This window comes from Leuciscus leuciscus (genome assembly GCF_965113295.1).
Source record: "Leuciscus leuciscus genome assembly, chromosome: 5".
NCBI classification, from domain to species: domain Eukaryota; kingdom Metazoa; phylum Chordata; class Actinopteri; order Cypriniformes; family Leuciscidae; genus Leuciscus; species Leuciscus leuciscus.
In genome coordinates this window covers 3,667,818-3,688,661 of record NC_138729.1, presented here as the reverse complement: position 1 = coordinate 3,688,661, position 20,844 = coordinate 3,667,818, and the positions used below count along the sequence as shown (strand labels likewise).

At 37.4% G+C, this 20,844-nt stretch overlaps 1 protein-coding gene across 4 annotated transcripts in view; it reads left to right on the top strand.

Moving 5' to 3' along the window:
- Window positions 1-20,774, top strand: part of fsd1l (fibronectin type III and SPRY domain containing 1-like) — a 53,950-nt gene extending 33,176 nt beyond the window's left edge. Inside the window, exons 7-14 of one of the 4 annotated variants that reach the window (XM_082170537.1) lie at window positions 5,322-5,531; window positions 6,644-6,742; window positions 7,244-7,373; window positions 9,501-9,533; window positions 13,320-13,417; window positions 14,535-14,786; window positions 16,805-16,893; window positions 19,903-20,774. In XM_082170537.1, coding sequence (XP_082026663.1) covers window positions 5,322-5,531; window positions 6,644-6,742; window positions 7,244-7,373; window positions 9,501-9,533; window positions 13,320-13,417; window positions 14,535-14,786; window positions 16,805-16,893; window positions 19,903-20,088 — 1,097 coding nt within the window. In that variant the 3' untranslated portion in view covers window positions 20,089-20,774. Of the gene's footprint in view, window positions 1-5,321; window positions 5,532-6,643; window positions 6,743-7,243; window positions 7,374-9,497; window positions 9,534-13,319; window positions 13,418-14,534; window positions 14,787-16,804; window positions 16,894-19,902 lie in introns of all 4 variants that reach the window. The other 3 variants (XM_082170536.1, XM_082170539.1, XM_082170538.1) reach the window with 3 other exon arrangements.
- The last annotated feature ends 70 nt before the right edge of the window (window positions 20,775-20,844 follow it).

Genomic DNA, 20,844 nt, shown 5'->3' with positions numbered 1-20,844 from the left:
AATAGGCCCGGTATACAACCTATATCGCATTAAAGGGCCCCTATTATGGATTTTTGAAAATGACCTTTCATGTAGTGTGTAACGCAGCTCTAAGTGAATGAAAACATCCTGAAAAGTTTTAAATCTGAGAGTTCACCGCGTATATAAAGTTATTGTCTTTCAAAAGTAAGAGTCGACTCTGAGTCAATGAAATGAATCGTTTTTCAAACGAGTCATAATCCGTTTCGTTGTGACGTCGAGACAAAACATTAGCATATTGCGCACGCAGACACCAGGGAAAACTTGAACCTCAAACCGGCAGCTGACTCCTGTGGATCATGTCGAGAAGACGCTGTGCTCTACAACACTGCCCAAGGACGAGCATGTGAAGAATCAGGGGTTAAAATTCATCTTTACCACGGTATCACAGCAGTATAATCCTACACTTTTGCTGTGTTCCCTTTATTTCACTGACGACTGCTTCTTAAATCTCAGAGTTCAATGCAGGATTCACAAACCGCTTGCTCTTGAAAGATGGTGTTCAAAATACTTAGTTTTGAGTTTTATATTGTGTAGGTCTCCTGCTAACTGGTTAACTCACGTTATTACTGTCTTAATGAAATACTTCTGCTGTTGTGGGTCACTATTACCTATAACTGTGTCTATTAATGCAGATTGTCTGTCGTTCTCACTACTTTGAGGAAAGATTAAGCATGGAGCAAGATTTGTTTATGTTACAGTCATTCACGCTAGAGCTCGGCTAATGTATGCACTGTTATTGATACAGTTTCCACATGTTCACCGCAATAAATTAGAAACATACTCTGTAAATAATAAGTATAAGTAAAATAATCAGTTTGTTGATGGACATGCACTTGTTAATGCTGATGGTGAGGAATTACAGTTGCAACATCCCATAATGTACCTCAAACTGAGTAGTGTATCACTGAAACGTCCTACTAGAGTCGTCCTTGCGATGGAGGTTCGGGTTGAATGGACAGTTCTTCCAATGTTTCATCATCAGACTCGTGCTCGCCTTGATATGGTAAAAATCGACGTCATTGTTCGTTACTGTGTTTAGTTTACGGTGTAGGAAGCCTCAGGACAAGCAGAGCTGACGTTGTTATGGCAATGGGCATGTAGACCAATCACAACAGACTGAGCTGTCTGGCCAATCAGAGCAGAGTAGCTCACGGAAAGGAGGGATTTAGAGAGATTGATTCATCTGACGAGTCGTTTGAGAATCATTGAAAATGTGGTGATGTGCAAATGGATATTATGAGCATATTAAACAGTTTTTTGACCTTTGATGCATGTAAACCTGTTGTAGGAGACTCCGAAACAACATTAGGAAACTTTAAAATAGCATAATAGGGGCACTTTAAATTAATTAAAGATGCATTGCTGGCAAATTACCTAAAAAAGCATTTGTTTCGTGATTTTGAGTTTAAGGGCCAGATTTACGGATAATGTGCAAATTAAAGAACAGATGCAGTAGCTCATTCATTCATTAATTAATTATGATGACCAACACAATCTATGAAGAGCAGCTCATATCAGCATAGGGTCGAGGATATTCAGGTGTAGGTTTTCTGCTAACAACACATGTGAAGTACATAAAAAATCACGTGGCTTGGCAAACGATATGTTCGGATAACGTCTTACTCTGGCATATTAAATAAATGAAGACGAGTGGAGAGAATTCCCTCCCTTCTACCACACAATAATGCCACAAATACCAGTAAATTGACTAGCGCAAGCTTTAGTAAATCACGTTGCATGATTAATTTAAATACTGTCAATACAATTTTATGTCTGAAAGGGAAATGGGAAATTCCTACAAATGCATATGCAATAAGGTCAGCCGCAAAAATAACCCTGTCCATGCATTTTCAGCACTAATGTTTCCCTGCATTTCTTCAGTAGTTCTGGCCCGAAGTCTTAAAATTGCACAATCAAAATAATCAATATATTAGATTGTATTTGCATGTGATATGATGAGCTCTACTGATATATTGTGGTTCATCATATAGGGTGAGCGCACTGACTTCTTGCTCATCTGCTCTTGTGGTTTGGATGTGTCATGATGACTCTGCTCTTTTGTGAGTCACTCTGGCTCACAGGTCTACAAATGCACCAAATTTCGTCAGCATTTTAAAAATATCACTGAAAAATAACACCCCTCTCAGCTCTGATATTACAGTTCAGGAAGAGGATTCAGGTAGTGCATTTCTGATTGGCTTTCTAAATGCTTCAGTAGATATCAACTTTTCTGCTAAATCTTTCTGCTTCATCACTCATGATGAGCCACCTTTACATTTGACGACCCCTGATATAAGTCTCTGCGTTTAAGTATCTCTCTGCTTCTGTGTCCTTATGACACCAAATGACACATTTCATGAATATTCATTTTCTTAAACTGACATTCCCAGGTAATCTTCCCAGACTGTGCCAGTTTAATATTTGCACAGATATTGTTCCATTGCCTGGTATTCATTAAAAAATAATTTGGAGCACGATTTGGTCAATCAGAAACAAAGGTACTTTACAATAGTTTTTTTTTATTTTTATTTTTTATTCTCCCTTTCCATGGTTTAATTTTTGGGAGAAAATAGGGTGGGGGAGGTATTGTTAAGTAATGTAATGTAAAATGAGAAGACAAGTTTGAAATGTTGTATAAATGTGATTTGAATTCAGTTTTGTCTTTCTCTTCAAAAAGCAAAATAAAAAAATAAAATAATATATATATATAATATATAAATTATATTTTTTGGAGATTTAGCCTTCATTGAGAGCTAATTTCTGCGATGTCAAAACTCGATATGGTTAGATCAGATAAAAATATTCAACATCATTTTAACAGTTAAAATTCTCAGTGCATTGATTGGATATTTCTTACATAGTTGTAAGTTTGATCATCCTAAAATGTGTGCAACGTTGCAAAATTCTTCTTGCTCGAATGACATGCATAAATGAACGTGACACATTATTTGCAAACTTACAAAAATACAGAATCTATGTCAATGTTAAATGTGTGGAGATTTAACACCACACATTTTCTGATTTCCTGACCTTTCAACATTGTCTGGCACATTCTGACATCTGCAGAATTTCCCTTATGAAATAGCATCAGCTGCTAAAAATATAGTGAATATAGCCAATGACAGATCTGTGCTTTTAACACAAGCAGAGAGGATCAGAGTTACCGTACTGTGTAACTGCAATAGAGCAAGTGAAGAGTGGTGTTATTTACGACTGGATGTTATCTTTGGACGAGGGTCTTTAACAGGTTATTTAGGATACGAGATGATCTCACACACACAACATGATTTTAGAACATATTTTAATATATATAAATAGAATAACTCTATTAATGTGATAACCTGGTTATTACTCTGTCCTGCAAAATCACATCTACGTCCTACAACAATGCGGGACACGTGTGAGAGAGATGCATTTACTACTATTATACTATGTAAATATTGATTTACATTAGTTGGAAAGCATATTTTCCATCATGTTGGATAATAACTATCCAATAGTCTTTGTTAATTGTGAACGGCTATGTGAGTTGCACTCAATTTGTCCAGGTTTGAGAGATAACAATATAATTTACTCTACTGGACCTATTCAGTCTGCTAAATATAATGAGGCTAGTTGGTAAAAAGCACATTTTATAATAAAATCTCTAATTTCCTTAATTAGCAACTAGTTTATTTTCCTTCCTTCACAAACAGTATTTTCAACCACAACAGTATTAATATTTCTGTCTATATATCTATTAATATATCACAGAAGTACTGGTATAAAAGTTTATAGATGGTATATGAAGACTGATGTCTGCGATCAAAATTGAGTAAATCATCTTTTAAAAGTAAATTGACCATATGCACAGAACATTCGTAAGAACATCCGCAAAAATATAAAAGCCAGCTGGAAAACTTCCGGTTAAAATGTTGTTTGTTGGTGTGGTGGTATCTTCAATGTCCTGAGGTAGCTTTAAGAACATCAATAGTGTAATGCTTAGTTTATAATCAGAATATAGTCACTTAAATAGTCAGACCTAGCATTAGTTTAGTTATTTAAACGTAAGATGACACAAAAAAGACACGTCTCTCAGTGTTCCTACTCAGCAAAATTCAATTCAACCATCAGTTTTCACACTTTGGTGTGAAAAAAGCATCAACCCTGTAAATTGAAGATCTGTTGTGCACTTTAGTTAGATTCATTGAACAAAATGGGAGTTTTCACTAGTGTGCTGAAATCATTGAGCTTGCGCTGCACTGACGGACAGCTTCTGTGATTATAGAAGTGCTCGCTTTCAGTGTAATTCATTCGAAAGAAAAGTTACTGTTTTTCATGAGACTTTTGTGAGTACTTCATACTTCACCTTGACAAAATGAAACTAATAAACCTTGACTAATAAACCTAGTGATTTTATAATGTTTAATGTTTTTTCAAAAGTGAAACTAAGTGAAAAAATATTACAGGCAATGGCTAATATGAGCCAATAAATGCTCTTCTGCCGCCATCTACAGGTTATAGTGGTGATTAATGTATTTTTTAAAATAAAAGTGTTTCCTATGAAATGTTGGATTTCCTACATCTTGAAACGTTCAGTTTTACAAATAGGGACAATCTCAGAAGGATGAAATAATTATGTTTTTGGTCATCACATTAAAGATAACATTTTAAGTGCTGGTGTGTGTGTGTCCAATTACAGACACTGTGTTTCTTATTCAAACGTTCCCATTAGCTTCACGTCAATAAAACTGGTTTAATGGCAAATTAGGTATGTGTGATTACTGCATGAAAATATAAATACAACATTAAAAAGTCAACCATTGATGGTTTAGTGTAGATGTACAGAAGGACAGCTAAGAGTTCACCGGAAATGCCCAAGCTGGCTGATCGAAAACCAGGAAGTAACCGCGCAAATGGTCAATTAATGCTTCAAATATAAAGATTGTATCAATTACATCATTAAGTGGCAACAAGTGACTGTTAAAAATATATATTTGTCATTGAATCATTCATTCAAGAGATGCGTTAAAAAAAGCTGATTCATCCAGTCTTTATGAGTGAGTCATTGAATCATTCACTCAACCCGATTTTTTAAAACTATTTTAAAAACACTGCAGCAATTAGCATTTTGTCAGAACCTCCAAAAAATGACATGTTATTTTGTGTAGTCGTCTGCTCAGAATCATGGGAAACTCATGCTCTCTATTTGAAACACACAAAAAAGTGATTCTCAGTTTATCCACAATCATGCAGTTCAAGGTGATTCAGTCAGTATGGATGAAAACGCTCAGTGTGCTGTTGTGATCTTCCCCACTTAGTGCCAAGAGCCCCAGAGATCGTGCTCGGGGACTGTCTGGTGATGGATAATGAGGTGACCGTAAGCTGGAGAATGCCGATGGAGGACAGCAAGATCGACCATTACATCTTAGAGTACAGAAAGACCAGCCACGAGGGTCTGCCGCGTGTGAAGGACGAGCAGTGCTGGGAGGTGCTGGACGACATCAAGACCACTGAACACACACTACAAGGTGCTGATGGCATTGTGCAGCTGCAGAGTTGCTTTAGCACAGTTGATGTAAGGAATAATTGATGCGTGGTGCATCATGGCCGTTACAGCTCGGGTGTGCATTATTTTCAATAATTCAACGGCCCAATCTTATAATACAAGTCAATTATTCTGCTTATTCTACGGTTACCACAACTCAAGACAATGTTCAGATGTTGTATTTCAAAACATTTGTCAGGTTTTTGTCCTTTAAACACTCTTGCATGTAGGAGTCATTTCTTATGCATCTCATCCCATGCCTCCGTTGCTTAATCCAAAGCGTCATTTTAGAGCTAGAAATGGAGGCTTGAGCCACTGATAGCAGACTAATCAAGTTATTAATGCAGTTATAGAGAGAGATTGATTAAGCGTGTGTGAATTACCTGAGTCTGTGCATCTCTACTAATAGCGAAACTGTAAGTTTATCTGCTTCAAGAACAGCGCCATTATTACCTCACTAATGAGAAATGTCATGTAGTTTTAAGTTGCTAAACTATTTTACTGATAAAATCATCAGAGCAGCGCTGACAACACGTTTCTGTGTGAGTGTGTGTCTTTACTGTGTGTGTGTGTGTGTGTTTGTTCGAGCGGGAGAAAGAGAGTAAAGTTTGTGGCAAAAAACATGGAAATAATTTGACGTTTTTATCCTATTGTTTACTAAATTGTTTTTGCTCGATCAGTGTCATTGTGGGTTTTGGTTCTTTTGCTGTTGTCAGCTGCCTGGAACTACTTTAGCCGTGCGTTTCCCTGAAAATAATATAATAATAATATGCATACTATTATAGGTTTTGTTCATATTTTGAATTCGATTTTATTGTTTATTTAAATTTTTGTTAATTTAGATTTTTGTTTTTGTCATTTTTATTAGTTTTTTTTATATATCTTATAGTGTTTATGAAGTTTAACTAAACTAAAATTAAGCTAAATAATTTTAGCTAATGTTTGTTTTATTTCAAGTAATGAAAATTTTGAAAAGTTTTAGTTAACGCTAATAAAATGAGCAGTTATGTGCTGCTTTTCATGACCTTGTTTATAATATTCTACATTTCTCACTTTTATGCACAAGGAAAACGGTCTATTCTATTCATTCGGCAGGGTTAAGATTTGACTCCAAATTCATGAACTTCCGGGTACGAGCATGTAACAAAGCAGCCGCAGGTGATTATTCGGACCCGGTCACCTTGGAAACTAGAGGTAGGGTTGTGTGTTAAATTATGTAAAATCATTATATATATATATATGCATATGTGTTTGTGTGTTTTTTCAAAGGTATGGGGTCAGATTTTTTTTTAAACGTGACAGTAGAGACATTTATTATGCTGTTCTTTTGAACTCTATATTCATCAAAGAATCCTGAAAAAATGTGTCCTGCTCAGTTTCCTCAAAAATATTAATGTTTCAACATTGATAACAATCATAAAAGTTTCTTGAGCAGCAAATCATCATATTAGAATGATCTCTGAGGGATCATGTGACACTGAAGACTGGAGTAATGATGATGAAAATTCAGCTTTATCATCACAGAAATAAATTACATTTTAGAATATATTCAAACATTATAAAATGAAAGCTATAATATTTCACAACCTTATAGACCCCAAACTTTTGACAGTGGTTTTATTTGTAAAAAGGAATGTTACTGAATTGTCCTATTAGTACTTCTGTGATATTGATGGTTGTGTCTCTCTGTGTTAGCATTTAACTTCAGCTTTGACTCCACGTCATCTCATCTGAATCTGAAGGTGGAGGACCGGGGCGTCGAATGGGATCCGCAGGGAGGAAAAGGCCTAGACAGCAAAGTCAAAGGGAAGGAGAACAAGGGCAGGTAAGAAGTTTAAAATACAGCATTCGTTCTTTCATTGAATCAGCCGTGGATGAGATTAAACAAACATGTTTTTGCACTCTCAATTTCTGAGTTAGCAGACATAGACATGAATGTCGCCGCTGTCGGGCGGAGACCTCGGATCTCCATATTTAGTCTTTTTTATTCATAAATCATTACTATTGGTCACCCTTTACGTCTGCCTGTGGGTTTTACAAATATCTAAGCAATGAAAAATATTAAAAAGTGCTTGAAAAGGTTGGATACTCCATTGGATACTCAAACTGTCAGTCAAACCTCATAACTCCGCCCACACCGCTGCACACACTTCATCACTGCTTGTTTGCAATGCAATGATACATAAAGAACTGGTTGTTTGAAAAAGTACTGTATTTTCACCCACATAGCTACAATAAACTTCATAACCTGAACGTTTTTGAAAACGTAATGCGATGCCTTTTCTGTCTCAGATACAGCTGTTCTAATGATGGACAACACACGTACGTCCGAAATTACCTGAAATTCGGTGGTCAAAAACCTTGTAACTCCATTTGAACTTGATTTTGCTACAATGTTAATAATATAATGACACATTCAACTGTCTGACCATAAATTATGCCACAATATCAGCTTTGACAATGTGATGTTTAATTATTTAAAAAAGACAGTGTTTTTTTTCATTTCCTGAAAAGTAGCGTTTTATGGAGACACGAGGTTTCCGCCCGACAGTGACGATATGTGATGTGGTGTGTGTTAGTAGATTTATTAATAAAAACATAAGTTAGTGTAAAGCCCTATCCGGAGTGTAATGTACTACAGCGCTGTTAATGTTACCTAAATCATTTTAATAATTGAAATAAAGATGTAATAAAATAAAATATAATTATTAGATGAAAAAATCTTCAATTTAAATGAAAATTAGAAATTAAACTGAAATGACTGAAATAAGTGTCTGTTGAAGTACTAAAATTACTACAACTAAAATTTAAGCTCATTAAAAATATACTATATATACTATAGTATATAAGTAATACTGTAATAATACACTGATATGATAATGTGAATAATTACTAACCTTCTCTGTCATTTTAATCCCATCCAAATTGACCATTCTGAACTTTTTCCAGACTGCAGCCTTCTTTACCCTTTATAAAACCTAATAAGAAAAGCAGGAGACGCTCATCTCTGTTTTTACACTTATCCTGTGCAAATCGCCGATATACTTTACAGACGTCCGTCTTTGCTGTTATGTAAAGCTCACTTATAATTAATCTCCACAGAACACTGGTACTTTAATTACTGTTGAAATGAGTCTTTAGCAAATCTCAAAATAAATATATCTATTTTTATTACTATACATTATAACTCTGTAATTTAGCATTTAATATGTAGTTTATAGTGTTTTAAATTATTTATTTTTTAAATTAATTTAATTTAAAATAAATTACTATTTGTTTTGTACTTGTACAAACTTGTAAGTTGGTCAACTTCGGTTGTTTTTAAATTGTGCTTTATAAATAAACATTTGATCGAATTTCAAAAACAGTGTAGAATTTTAAAATCTGCCATTTGTGACCCTGGACCACAAAACCAGTCACACGGGTCAATTTTTTGAGATTGAGATTTATGCATCACATGAAAGCTGAATAAATAAGCTTTCCGTTGATGTATGGTTTGTTAGGACAGGAGAATATTTGGCCGAGATACTATTTGAAAATCTGGAATCTGAGGGTGCAAAAAAATCTAAACATTGAAGAAATCTCCTTTAAAGTTTGGTTTATACCAAAAAGTTATTTATGTTGGCGATTGTGCTGCATTCTCTCACAAAAATAAATGTTTTATATATTTACGATAGGAAATTTACAAAATATCTTCATGGAACATGATCTTTACTTAATATCCTAATGATTTTTGGCATAAGAGAAAAATCTATAATTTTGACCTATACAATGTATTGTTGGCTATTGCCACAAATATACCCGTGTGACATGTGACTGGTTTTGTGATCCAGGGTCACATTTATCAGTTATTGGCAATAAGTTAAAAAGCATCATCGGCTTATCAGTCCTAGATGTCGATGCATCCCTGATAACTCCCTGCTCTTGTTCTTTCCTTTCTACCAATCAGCAGTGCACATTTCACCAATCTGAAGAATATGTCCAGGTGACCGTGTGTCTGTTAGCGTTGGCCTTTAGCTCTCTCTCTCTGAGCGCACTGAACCGACCGCTGGCTTACCTAGAGCTCCTCTACGGGCTGTGTGTTCACTGACACTGATCTGAGCAAAGCACTGCATGAAAAAGGATCACAGATCACGGCTTTAATACAGTATCTTCACACATTACCTACTTAATTAGTGCTGAATTAAAAGAATTCTCTAAATAATTTATGTGTGATCCTTATTTATGGAGTGTCTGTTCTTCTAAAGGGGTTTTCTGTGTTTCTAAACTGAGTGCTCTTGTATTGATTACGGATTTTGCATGTGCCACTTGTGTTACTGAAAGTAGAATATATAGAAAGATCTGATATATTTTTGTATTATTATTATGATGATTCTGACCAAAAATGTAACCTGTACTTAACACCTTTTCTATCACTTCCCTCTTTCAAACTTTGCCATTTCTTGAAATGTTTTCAAATGATGACCTAAATTTGGGTTGTGCAACTTTTAATTCAACTTAATACTAAATATAAAGTTGCTTTTCCATGCTCACATCCTTATGACTGTGGTGAGTAAGCGTTCGCCTGAAATCACCGCTTTTATGCTTTTCTCATCAGTCATTTCATTACGGCAAACAAAGTGCACTGAACTACATCAATTTTGCATGAAATTACACCTGTCATGCTTTGAAACTAAAGCATCTGGTATGTTGCTAAGTATCTTGAGATAATGCTCAGTCTTTTAGGACGTTTTTAAATGTCTTTTGTTTGGGTCGTCCTTCACCGGCCAGCTGTTCTTTTGCTGACGTGTGGGATCTTACAGATGGCTAATGGAGGAAGGGAAAGGAATTAATCATTCCTTAATCATGCTTCAATGAAAATACACTTATTTGTGCACTTTGTTGAATTCTATATCAAGTACACTACAAAATACACAATCAATTGCCTGTAGTGTTGCGTAATTGCTCTATAATAGCCATTCATAGTCTGCACAGCCATTATTGTTCAAATTATTAAGAGACATAGAAGCCTTTTTTGGTGTTTTTGGTTTTTGTTGCATTAAACTATTTGAGTAGCATTGCATCATTTGTGCTACTGTGGCTAACATGTTACGCATTGCTTTTTTTCATGAATCTCTCCAGATTTTCCATAGTTTGTTCCCACCACCATCACGAACAGTAGGGTTGGGTTGAAAATATAAATTTCCCGATTATAATCAATTCTCGTTTTGATTAACTGATATAGATTCTTAAATATTTTGTGCTGCGCTGTTTTCAGTTGATGTGTAAACCAAACTTGACCAAACATTGTCCGCCATCCAATAAATTGCAATAAGTTGAGTGCTTTGTTGCTTTATGAAACAAAGTCTTGGATTTCATATTATGTACATTTTATTACAAAATTCAAACAACAAATACCGTTTGTTACTTTATAATGTTGCGTAACTGTAGTACTTACTCAATTGTACCATGTAATTTTAAACGTTTGTAAACATAATATGTATACTTAAATGTCTTTAATATTAATATACTGACTGACAGGTTGCTGTATAGTTTACAGCAATTTGACACTGTACTGACATGTGAATCGGTATTAAATCTTATCAGGATCTGATCTGAATCGCAAGCATGTGAATTTAAAACTAATCAAATTGTGAAATTTGTGTCAATACCCAGCCCTAACAAACAGGGACGTGCCGTGTTTGATAACTAAATTAAAGTGTTCTCGTCTCTTCTCTTCTCTTCTCTTCTCTTCTCTTCTCTTCTCTTCTCTTCTCTTCTCTTCTCTTCTCTTCTCTTCTCTTCTCTTCTCTTCTCTTCTCATCTCTTCTCATCTCGTCTGTCTCTTCTCTTCTCTTCTCGTCTCGTCTCTTCTCGTCTCTTCTCGTCTCGTCTCGTCTCTTCTCTTCTCGTCTCTTCTCTTCTCGTCTCTTCTCGTCTGTCTCTTCTCGTCTCTTCTCGTCTCTTCTCTTCTCGTCTCTTCTCGTCTGTCTCTTCTCGTCTCTTCTCTTCTCGTCTCTTCTCGTCTCGTCTCTTCTCGTCTCTTCTCGTCTCTTCTCTTCTCGTCTCTTCTCGTCTCTTCTCTTTTCGTCTCTTCTCGTCTCGTCTCTTCTCTTCTCGTCTGTCTCTTCTCTTCTCGTCTCCTTGTCTTGTCTCTTCTCGTCTCTTCTCTTCTCGTCTCCTTGTCTCGTCTCTTCTCATCTCGTCTCTTCTCTTCTCGTCTCTTCTTGTCTCATCTCTTCTCTTCTCGTCTGTCTCTTCTCTTCTCGTCTCCTTGTCTCTTCTCTTCTCGTCTCCTTGTCTCGTCTCGTCTCATCTCGTCTCTTCTCGTCTGTCTCTTCTCTTCTCGTCTCTTCTCTTCTCGTCTCCTTGTCTTGTCTCTTCTCGTCTCTTCTCGTCTCTTCTCGTCTCCTTGTCTCGTCTCTTCTCATCTCGTCTCTTCTCTTCTCGTCTCTTCTTGTCTCATCTCTTCTCGTCTGTCTCTTCTCGTCTCCTTGTCTCTTCTCTTCTCGTCTCCTTGTCTCGTCTGTCTCTTCTCGTCTCGTCTCTTCTCGTCTCCTTGTCTCGTCTCTTCTCATCTCGTCTCTTCTCTTCTCGTCTCTTCTTGTCTCGTCTCGTCTCTTCTCTTCTCGTCTCCTTGTCTTGTCTCTTCTCGTCTCTTCTCTTCTCGTCTCGTCTCTTCTCTTCTCGTCTCCTTGTCTTGTCTCTTCTCTTCTCGTCTCCTTGTCTCGTCTCTTCTCATCTCGTCTCTTCTCTTCTCGTCTCTTCTTGTCTCATCTCTTCTCGTCTGTCTCTTCTCTTCTCGTCTCCTTGTCTCTTCTCTTCTCTTCTCGTCTCCTTGTCTCGTCTGTCTCTTCTCGTCTCGTCTCTTCTCGTCTCCTTGTCTCGTCTCTTCTCATCTCGTCTCTTCTCTTCTCGTCTCTTCTTGTCTCGTCTCTTCTAGTCTGTCTCTTCTCTTCTCGTCTCCTTGTCTCTTCTCTTCTTGTCTGTCTCTTCTCTTCTCGTCTCTTCTTGTCTCGTCTCTTCTCGTCTGTCTATTCTCTTCTCGTCTCCTTGTCTCTTCTCTTCTCGTCTCCTTGTCTCGTCTCGTCTCGTCTCGTCTCTTCTCTTCTCGTCTGTCTCTTCTCGTCTCCTTGTCTTGTCTCTTCTCTTCTCGTCTCGTCCCTTCTCGTCTCTTCTCGTCTGTCTCTTCTCTTCTTGTCTCGTCTCTTCTCGTCTCCTTGTCTCTTCTTTTCTCTTCTCTTCTCTTCTCTTCTCTTCTCTTCTCTTCTCGTCTCCTTGTCTCTTCTCTTCTCTCCTCTCCTCTCCTCTCCTTGTCTCTTCTCATTTCTTCTCGTCTCTTCTCGCCTCGTCTCTTCTCGTCTCTTCTCGTCTCTTCTCGTCTCTTCTCTTCTTGTCTCTTCTCTTCTTTTCTCTTCTCTTCTCTTCTCGTCTCCTTGTCTCTTCTCTTCTCTTCTCTCCTCTCCTCTCCTTGTCTCTTCTCATTTCTTCTCGTCTCTTCTCGTCTTCTCGCCTCGTCTCTTCTCATCTCTTCTCATCTCTTCTCGTCTCTTCTCGTCTCTTCTCGTCTCTTCTCTTCTCTTCTCTTCTCTTCTCTTCTCTTCTCTTCTCTTCTCTTCTCTTCTCTTCTCTTCTCTTCTCTTCCCGTCCCTTCTATCTGTGTGTTGTGGGATTAGTAGTGTGTGATTAGTGTTTTGATGATTTATCTCTGCACTCAAACCATCTGATGCGTGTGCATTGTGTGTGTGTCCAGTATGTGTAGTGACGGTTTGTGTGTCTATGATGATTTCAGAAGTGGAACTCCGTCTCCTAAACGAACATCAGTGAGCCGCTCACCGGCCACCAGAGGAGCCAGGGACCGCTTCACCGGAGAGTCCTACACAGTTCTGGGTACCAAAATAGCCTTAGAAATGTTAAGATGTTTCAGTCTACACTGCCATCCAAAAGTTTTTTCAAGTGATCAATTTCTTTTCATGTCTTTTAAGGAGGACCTATTATGCCCTTTTACAATGTCTTGGTTTTTGGCTCTACTTGAACAGGTTTTTATGCTTGAATGTTCAAAAACACATTATTTTCCTCATATTCTCCATTGTTGCAGCTCCTCTCTTCCCAGTCTGTCAGTAACGCTCTGTTTAGTTCCTGTCTCTATGAAGCCCCTACTTCTGAAAAGCACACTGTGCTCTGATTGGTCGGCTGGAGCTGTGTGTTGTGATTGGTCGAGCGCTTCGAGTCTGTTTGGGAAATGTCCCGCCCCTTTCCATAACCACCAGTTTCAACACACTACTAACTAACTCAACCAGGCCCCGCCCCTTTATTCTGCGTATGGATTATTTAAATGGGGAATATTGTGACGTGTTCGTTCAGAAAACTCAAGACTACAATGGAGGCGTTTCAGGGAGTTCAGAAACAGTGACACTGATATAGAGAAGAACTCCCGCTGAAGGGACTTTGGAAACATTTTTCATGCTCAGACAGCAACATTACACACTAAAGAAAGATGAACATGTAAAAAAAGCATAATTAGTCCTCTATAAACATTTGGGTTTAAAAGACAATTCATATTCAGTAATATTATCGATTTAACAGCACTAAAACAATTGGATGAAAACAACACTTAAAATGAATTGAGCTGAATAATGACACTATTGTCTTCTGTAGAGCTGAAATTCAATGTGTTTCATAATTGATTAACCATTGACAGTTATTGAACTGAATTGAATTGAATTAAGCTGAATAATGACACTTGTAGAGCTGCTTTACAGCTGAAATTACATGTATAATTGATTCATTTTGCACCATTAACACTATTATTTTCTTGTTTATTAATGTGAAGCTTTTAAACAATCTGTTTTACGCACTATACAAATGAATGTGACATGACTTGAAAACAACACTTGCTACACATCTCTACACAAACGTGTTTGCTGGAATAACGTCACTTTATTGACATTCTAATAATACGAAGACACTGTTGTAATTAAACTGGTATGTTTGTCTGCATGTTTAGGTGACACGAGTATAGAGTCTGGGCAGCATTACTGGGAAGTGAAGCCTCAGAAAGACTGCAAGTCCTACAGTGTTGGTTTGGCCTACAGAAACCTTGGGAAATTCGACCAGTTGGGGAAGACCAACACCACCTGGTGTATCCACATCAACAACTGGCTGCAGACCTCATTTGCGGCCAAACACAACAACAAGGCAAAGAATTTGGATGTGCCGGTGCCTGACAGCATAGGAGTCTACTGTGACTTTGATCGGGGTAATGTATAAAATCTGATCTAAAATGGCAAAAATCTGTGTAGCAGTTCTTTTATGCTTTATTAACCCTAATGCCGTGTGTCCACCAAAGCGTTTTTTCACGTGGCTAGCGTATTTTTTAAATTGTTTTCAATGGGAGTGCCGGGTTTTTTAAACAGATGAGCTTAACGAGGCGCTGAGTGTTTTTTTCACGCTGAAGCGCTGAGCGCCCGGCGTTCGTTCTTTACCGGTCGCCGAGAGTTGAAGAATGTTCAACTTTGGGTAAAACGCAGTGCTCATCACTGTCACTTTTTACTCAGCTGTCCAATCACAGTGGAGGAGAGGCGGGATTAATACCACACCGACCAACCGCCACATTCTGCTTGTACAACGTCAACAGAGGACAACAACAAGCATAATAACAGAACAAATACGTTACATTGTATCGACATTTTAATATAGAATCAACAGAGAAACAAAATATGTGTGAAATGAGATACTTGTAACACTTTTGCGGATATGCCGTATCATAACAAGTAAAGCGTTAGCCTAGAAATCTAGACGCACCCTAGCGGCAGCAAATGTAATTTGCAGCCAGGGTCGTCTAGCAACTCTCTGTTGGCTTGCGAGCTGGAAAAAACAGACTCTAGTCAGGCCAATCACATCGTGTATAGAGTCGGTGGGCGGGCTTAACATAATGACGGCAGAGTTGCAACGGTTCTGCGTGAATTCCCTGCTACTTGAAAACAAAGAATGGCTGTTGCTGGCAAACAGCGGTCTTTCAAATGGGCTTTGGCGGTGACTCTGGAGGACTTGGAGTTAAGCTTTTCTTTGAGAAAAGAACAAAGAACGGCACTGAAGTCATTCTTAAAAAAGGAAGATGTGTTCGGAGTTTTGCCGACCGTATACGGCAAAAGTTTAATCTCTCTGACTACGTCACCTTCTTCGTTGCTCTGGTTGGTTGTAGCGCTATCCTATTGCGTGGAGAGGCAATATGAAAGACAACCGTTTATCCCGCCCCTCGGATTGAGCCCTGCCAATGGTGAGTTCCCAGACCCAATATCTTGATATGGGTCTGGCTTGACAGGCTAGCAAAGCGTCTCAACTGAAAATAAATGCTGCGCTGCCAAAACGCTCTCAAGCGACCATGGCTAGGCGTTTTCAGCTGGCTAAAAACACTTTGGTGGACACCAAGCCTAAAGCCTACTGTATCACATTTGACACGTCTCTAAATTATCAAAACTTTGATTAAAAAACCTGTTGCACACAATCTACTACATGTCGTCTGATTGATAGTTTAGACTTTTTCAGCAAGTAAAAGGCCTTTTAGTTTAATTGTCAAAAGCTCGTGCTTCACGTGACTGAAATCTACTGATTTTGAAGTAAACATGAGCATAACTGTTATATTGTTAGTAATATTTCAAGTTGAACACTTACTAGACTGAAGCAACTCAGTTTACTTGATTATCCATACATAAGTTTTTAGAAAAATCATGTTATGTGAGTCTCAAATATGATCATGATTCAGGCTTTTGAGGAAGGATCTCTCAATCATCATTGTATTACATTGTTTTAAAACTACAGAGTTTTGATTATTAAAATTAGTTTTAAGGAGAAAAGACTCAGCAATGGTGTCGACTTATGAATTTACACATGGTTTGTCTTAAAGCATATTAAAAACACATTGATGTAAACAACATTAAAAGCTGTATTTGCACCACAGGGGGACTTTAAGAAAAATACGATTTTTCAGGTTATTCTTTCATATGTCCGGCTTGCCTTTATGCACTCACTGTGATGGCGAGGCTTCTGTGTTGTTATGGGTGGTTTATTTGAGTGTTGTATGTTCATGTCATGCTTCATTCCTCCGAGGAAACATTATAGGCCACCCTCAGGTTTCTCACTCGTGCAATTAGATCCCTCCAGATTGAGTTTCAGCCATGTCCATTCATGCTTTCTGTGAGCTATCCTGAAGAACTGCAGCATGTTAATGTGACCTCGGATATTTATTAAAGGCTTTGTGTGTGTGTTTTTTTTCAGGCCAACTTGCTTTCTATAATGCTGAAAACAAACAATTACTCCATACTTTTAAGATGAAGTTCACCCAGCCTGTTGTTCCAGCTTTCATGGTGAGTTTGGAGTACAGACAACATGCAAATATGGGTTATTCTATTGCAAACCATTCACAAGCATTTCCATGAAATATGTTTAAAAAGATGATGTTTTAAATCAAATCAGGCAACAGGAAAGAATTGATTGTTTACAAATAATACAAGCTTGTAATAGTATTATCACTGAAACACCATTTCATCTTTGAGATAATGATATTTAAAAATAAACATGAAGCATTCAGAATTATGCTAAATGCATTTATTAAGCAGTAGTGGTTACACTTTATTTTAAGGTGTCCTTGTCAATGTGTAATTATACACTAAAGTACTGAATAATGAAAACTAATGCACTTACTTTAGGGTTAAGATTAGTGTTTGGTTTAGAGTTAGCTGATTGTAACTTTGCATAATTTACTATAGTAAGTACTTTTAAAATGTAGGGCCCTATCTTGCACCCAGCGCAATTGACTTTGTACAGCGACGCATGTATTATTCCTATTTTGCACCTGTGCACAGCGGACTTTTCCCTCCACAGACGCACGTCGGTAAATTAGGGAATGAACTTGCGCTCCCTGGGGCGGTTCAGCGAAAAGAGGAGGCGTGTTCCGGCGCAAACATTCCCTGGTGCTATTTTGCAGTTTCAGAAAACAATTCCGCCACAGACCAGGAAAGACCTAGTCTAAAGTCAGTGGCGTTCAGATGCTATTTTAAGGGCGCATGCTTGGCCATAATGTAGCGTGTGCACAACGCACATACACTTTGCTTCTCTCATCTACACAGATTCCCAGTTCCCATTTTTGCAAATCATACATAATCACAAGGAAAAATATTACCACACGAGGGAAATCATTGTTGTGTCCATGAAGATGAGAAAAAATAGGCATAAATCTAGCTTACACATTTACCCAAATTATTATACGCCTGTTTAACCGAAGCTGATTTGGGTGTGTTTCTCCATCCCCAATGTCACTTCTCTGTCTTTTACAGCCCTGATGAGAACGTCTGTCTCCTCGGCTGTGAACCGCTCCTGGCGTGCGCCTGGCAAATCCGCTGTTATAATAGCAATCCGCCATGGAACAAGCGCGCCTGCTTTTAAAGGGAATGTGAGATGACGCTCTGATTGGTTTATTCACGTTATGTCCAAACCACACCTATGAGTAATGAAGCTACTTCAAACCAACCCATTTTAGATTTGCGTCGGGCGCAAGAGTAATTTATCCCGCCGGTATAATAGCAACAGCGCCCGAGATCCGCTCATAAAGTTACTTGCGTTTTGCATTTGATACTTGCGTTTCAGATCGTTAAAATAGGGCCGTACAGTATAACAAGGACACTAAAATAAAGTGTTACAACAGCATCTTTATGACCACAAACAAAACATCTCTTCGTCATAATACATTTTTTGTTGTTGCTAATGTTTCTTTGGTAAAAGATAAATAAATTGGCATTTTATGTCGTCTTCACTGCTGAAATAAACATGAACACAAACTGAACCGTAACTTAAGAGATGTGCTTGTCATTCCCGAAATGCCATCATTACTTGAAATGCCAGTCATTGAATCATTCGCTCAACAGAATCAATTCATTAATTGGCACAACTGATTAAATGTTATAAATAAGTGACAAGCAACAACAAAAACAAATCCTTCAGTTGTTTGTATAATTTATTCAAAATTAGAATAACAGTTTTGTTTTTCATGCTGTTAAGAAGGATGATGTGAAGTTAACCAGTTATTCTTGAGTATTGTAAGTAAATATGGAAAATGTAATTAAATGTATTATTTTTCTATTGTTCATCTTCTCTTCTTTTCTGCATTAGCTTGTGTACCAGTTTAGTTCATACTTTAAACTTGGCATTGTGTATTATTGGCTCTTGTGACAATTTGCTTGTAATATTCCTCATTTGTAAGTTGTTTTGGATAAATGCATCTGCTAAATGAATATGTGTAAAATGAATTCACGGCCCATTGCACTTGCTGTCTGTGTGCATTTCATCACGCATCCACGTCTCGAAACACATATCACCATCAGCCAGTGTATGTAAAGCCATATATACTATATAGAAAATATTTACTGCTTTATTTTTTACGTCACAAAATGTAACTACTATCACCCTTTAAAATAAAGTTAATTGTGACTTTTTATCTCATAATTCGGACTTTTTTTACTCACAATTGCGTGATATAAACTCGCCATTGCAAGTTATAAACTTCTGCAAGTTATAATCTGACTATAAGACACAAAAAAAGTCAGAATTGTGGTATATAAACTCGCAATTCTGACTTTTTTGTGTCTTATAGTCAGAATTGTGAGATATAAACTCACAATTGCGAGAAAAAAAGTCAGAATTGCGAGTTTATATCCCACAATTCTGACTATAAGACATAGTCTTATAGCATATATACAGACATATTATTTTATAGACATATAGTCTTATGTAGTCACAATTATAGTAACTTTATTTTTCGCAATTGTGACTTAGTATCTAAAAAAAAAGCATTGCGAGATAAAAAGTTGCAATTATCTTTAAAATTGTTTTATTCTGTGGCGGAAACGAGCTTCCATACCCGGCTCTTTATATAAAGGTCCAACTTAATCTGTAGTATACTTGTGTAAATATTAATATAAAATCTCAACTGCTTATATCTTCGCAAAATGTTAACTACATTATTGCCCAGATCTTATCTTCTAAATGCGACTATATGACAAGCGAAAAGCGCTATATAAATAAATCGACTTGACTTTACATTAAATATGATTACACCTGGATAATTTCATGTGCAGTTTTTTTAACCCACGTCAAAGTTGTTATCCGATGTGGTGAAGTTGCAGGTTCTGTTCATATTTTCAGATTATACTATCATCTGGATTTGTTGTGTTTTTCTAATCTACAAAGAAACAAGCCGTGATTTCAAACCAAGCATATTAGAGTCGTGTGGCTTTGTGGTTAAAGATCTAGAGTTATTTCCTAACGGTGGCTTGTTCAAACTTATGAGGTTTCTAAAGTGGACATATTTTGTATTTCAGGTGTGGTGTGGCGGTCTGACTCTGACTACAGGCCTGCAGGTTCCCAGTGCTGTAAGAAGCTTCCAGAAAACAGAAAACGGTCTGGGAGGATCGAACAGCAGTATCTCTCAGCAGGATCCTTCAGTGGCCTGTGATATCTGCTTCTATGATAAACTGCCTTCAGTGGACGCTTCCCTCCTGCCGTGAACACTCCCCAAAACCATCAGGACAACCTGAGAACTGGACACACCTGCGATGGCCGAGGCATGTAGACTTCCAGGACGAGGACAGCTTTGACCAGCAGAAAAATACGGAGAGACGTTTCCCTTCACGTTCTCTTTGACAGACACTTGCTTTCATCAGGAGATGTTTGCATCGGAAAAGCTAGTCGCTTTATCAGGGAATAGTTGAGTGCACTTTCTTTTACTGATTTAGGTTGAATGAAGACATGCTTTTTTGAGTTGTTTGTCTTTCACTACTTGATTCTCATATTATGTTAGTTTTGTTCTGTGTAGTGTGAGTGCTTTATCTTTTTTTCTGTAAATGTCTTGAGATCCGAAACTCTGTAGATCATCCTTCAGTTGGTGAATTCGACTCTGGAAAGGTTTGCACAAGTGTAAAAATGATAAAAGCTGCTTTTAATGTCCTCTGATGGTCATATACTGTTATTATATCTGGATAATAATTTTGGATGTGGACTGTACGTTTTTGTTGTATACATGTGTCATCCCGAGTTAAGTTGATTTTTAAAAGTCATTTAGGTCTTATTTTTTGAATGAAGCAAGATTTTGTCAAACATTTGTGCAGAAACTAATAATCAAGCCTCTGTTTGTTTCTGTGTAACACTCCTAATGAGCTTAATTCCAAACATTAAAGCTCACCAAAGACTTCCATTCGTCTCAGTGTTGACTTTGGTCGCGCCATCTGGTGTTGGTATCACGAAACTGCAAGCAATTAAACTGC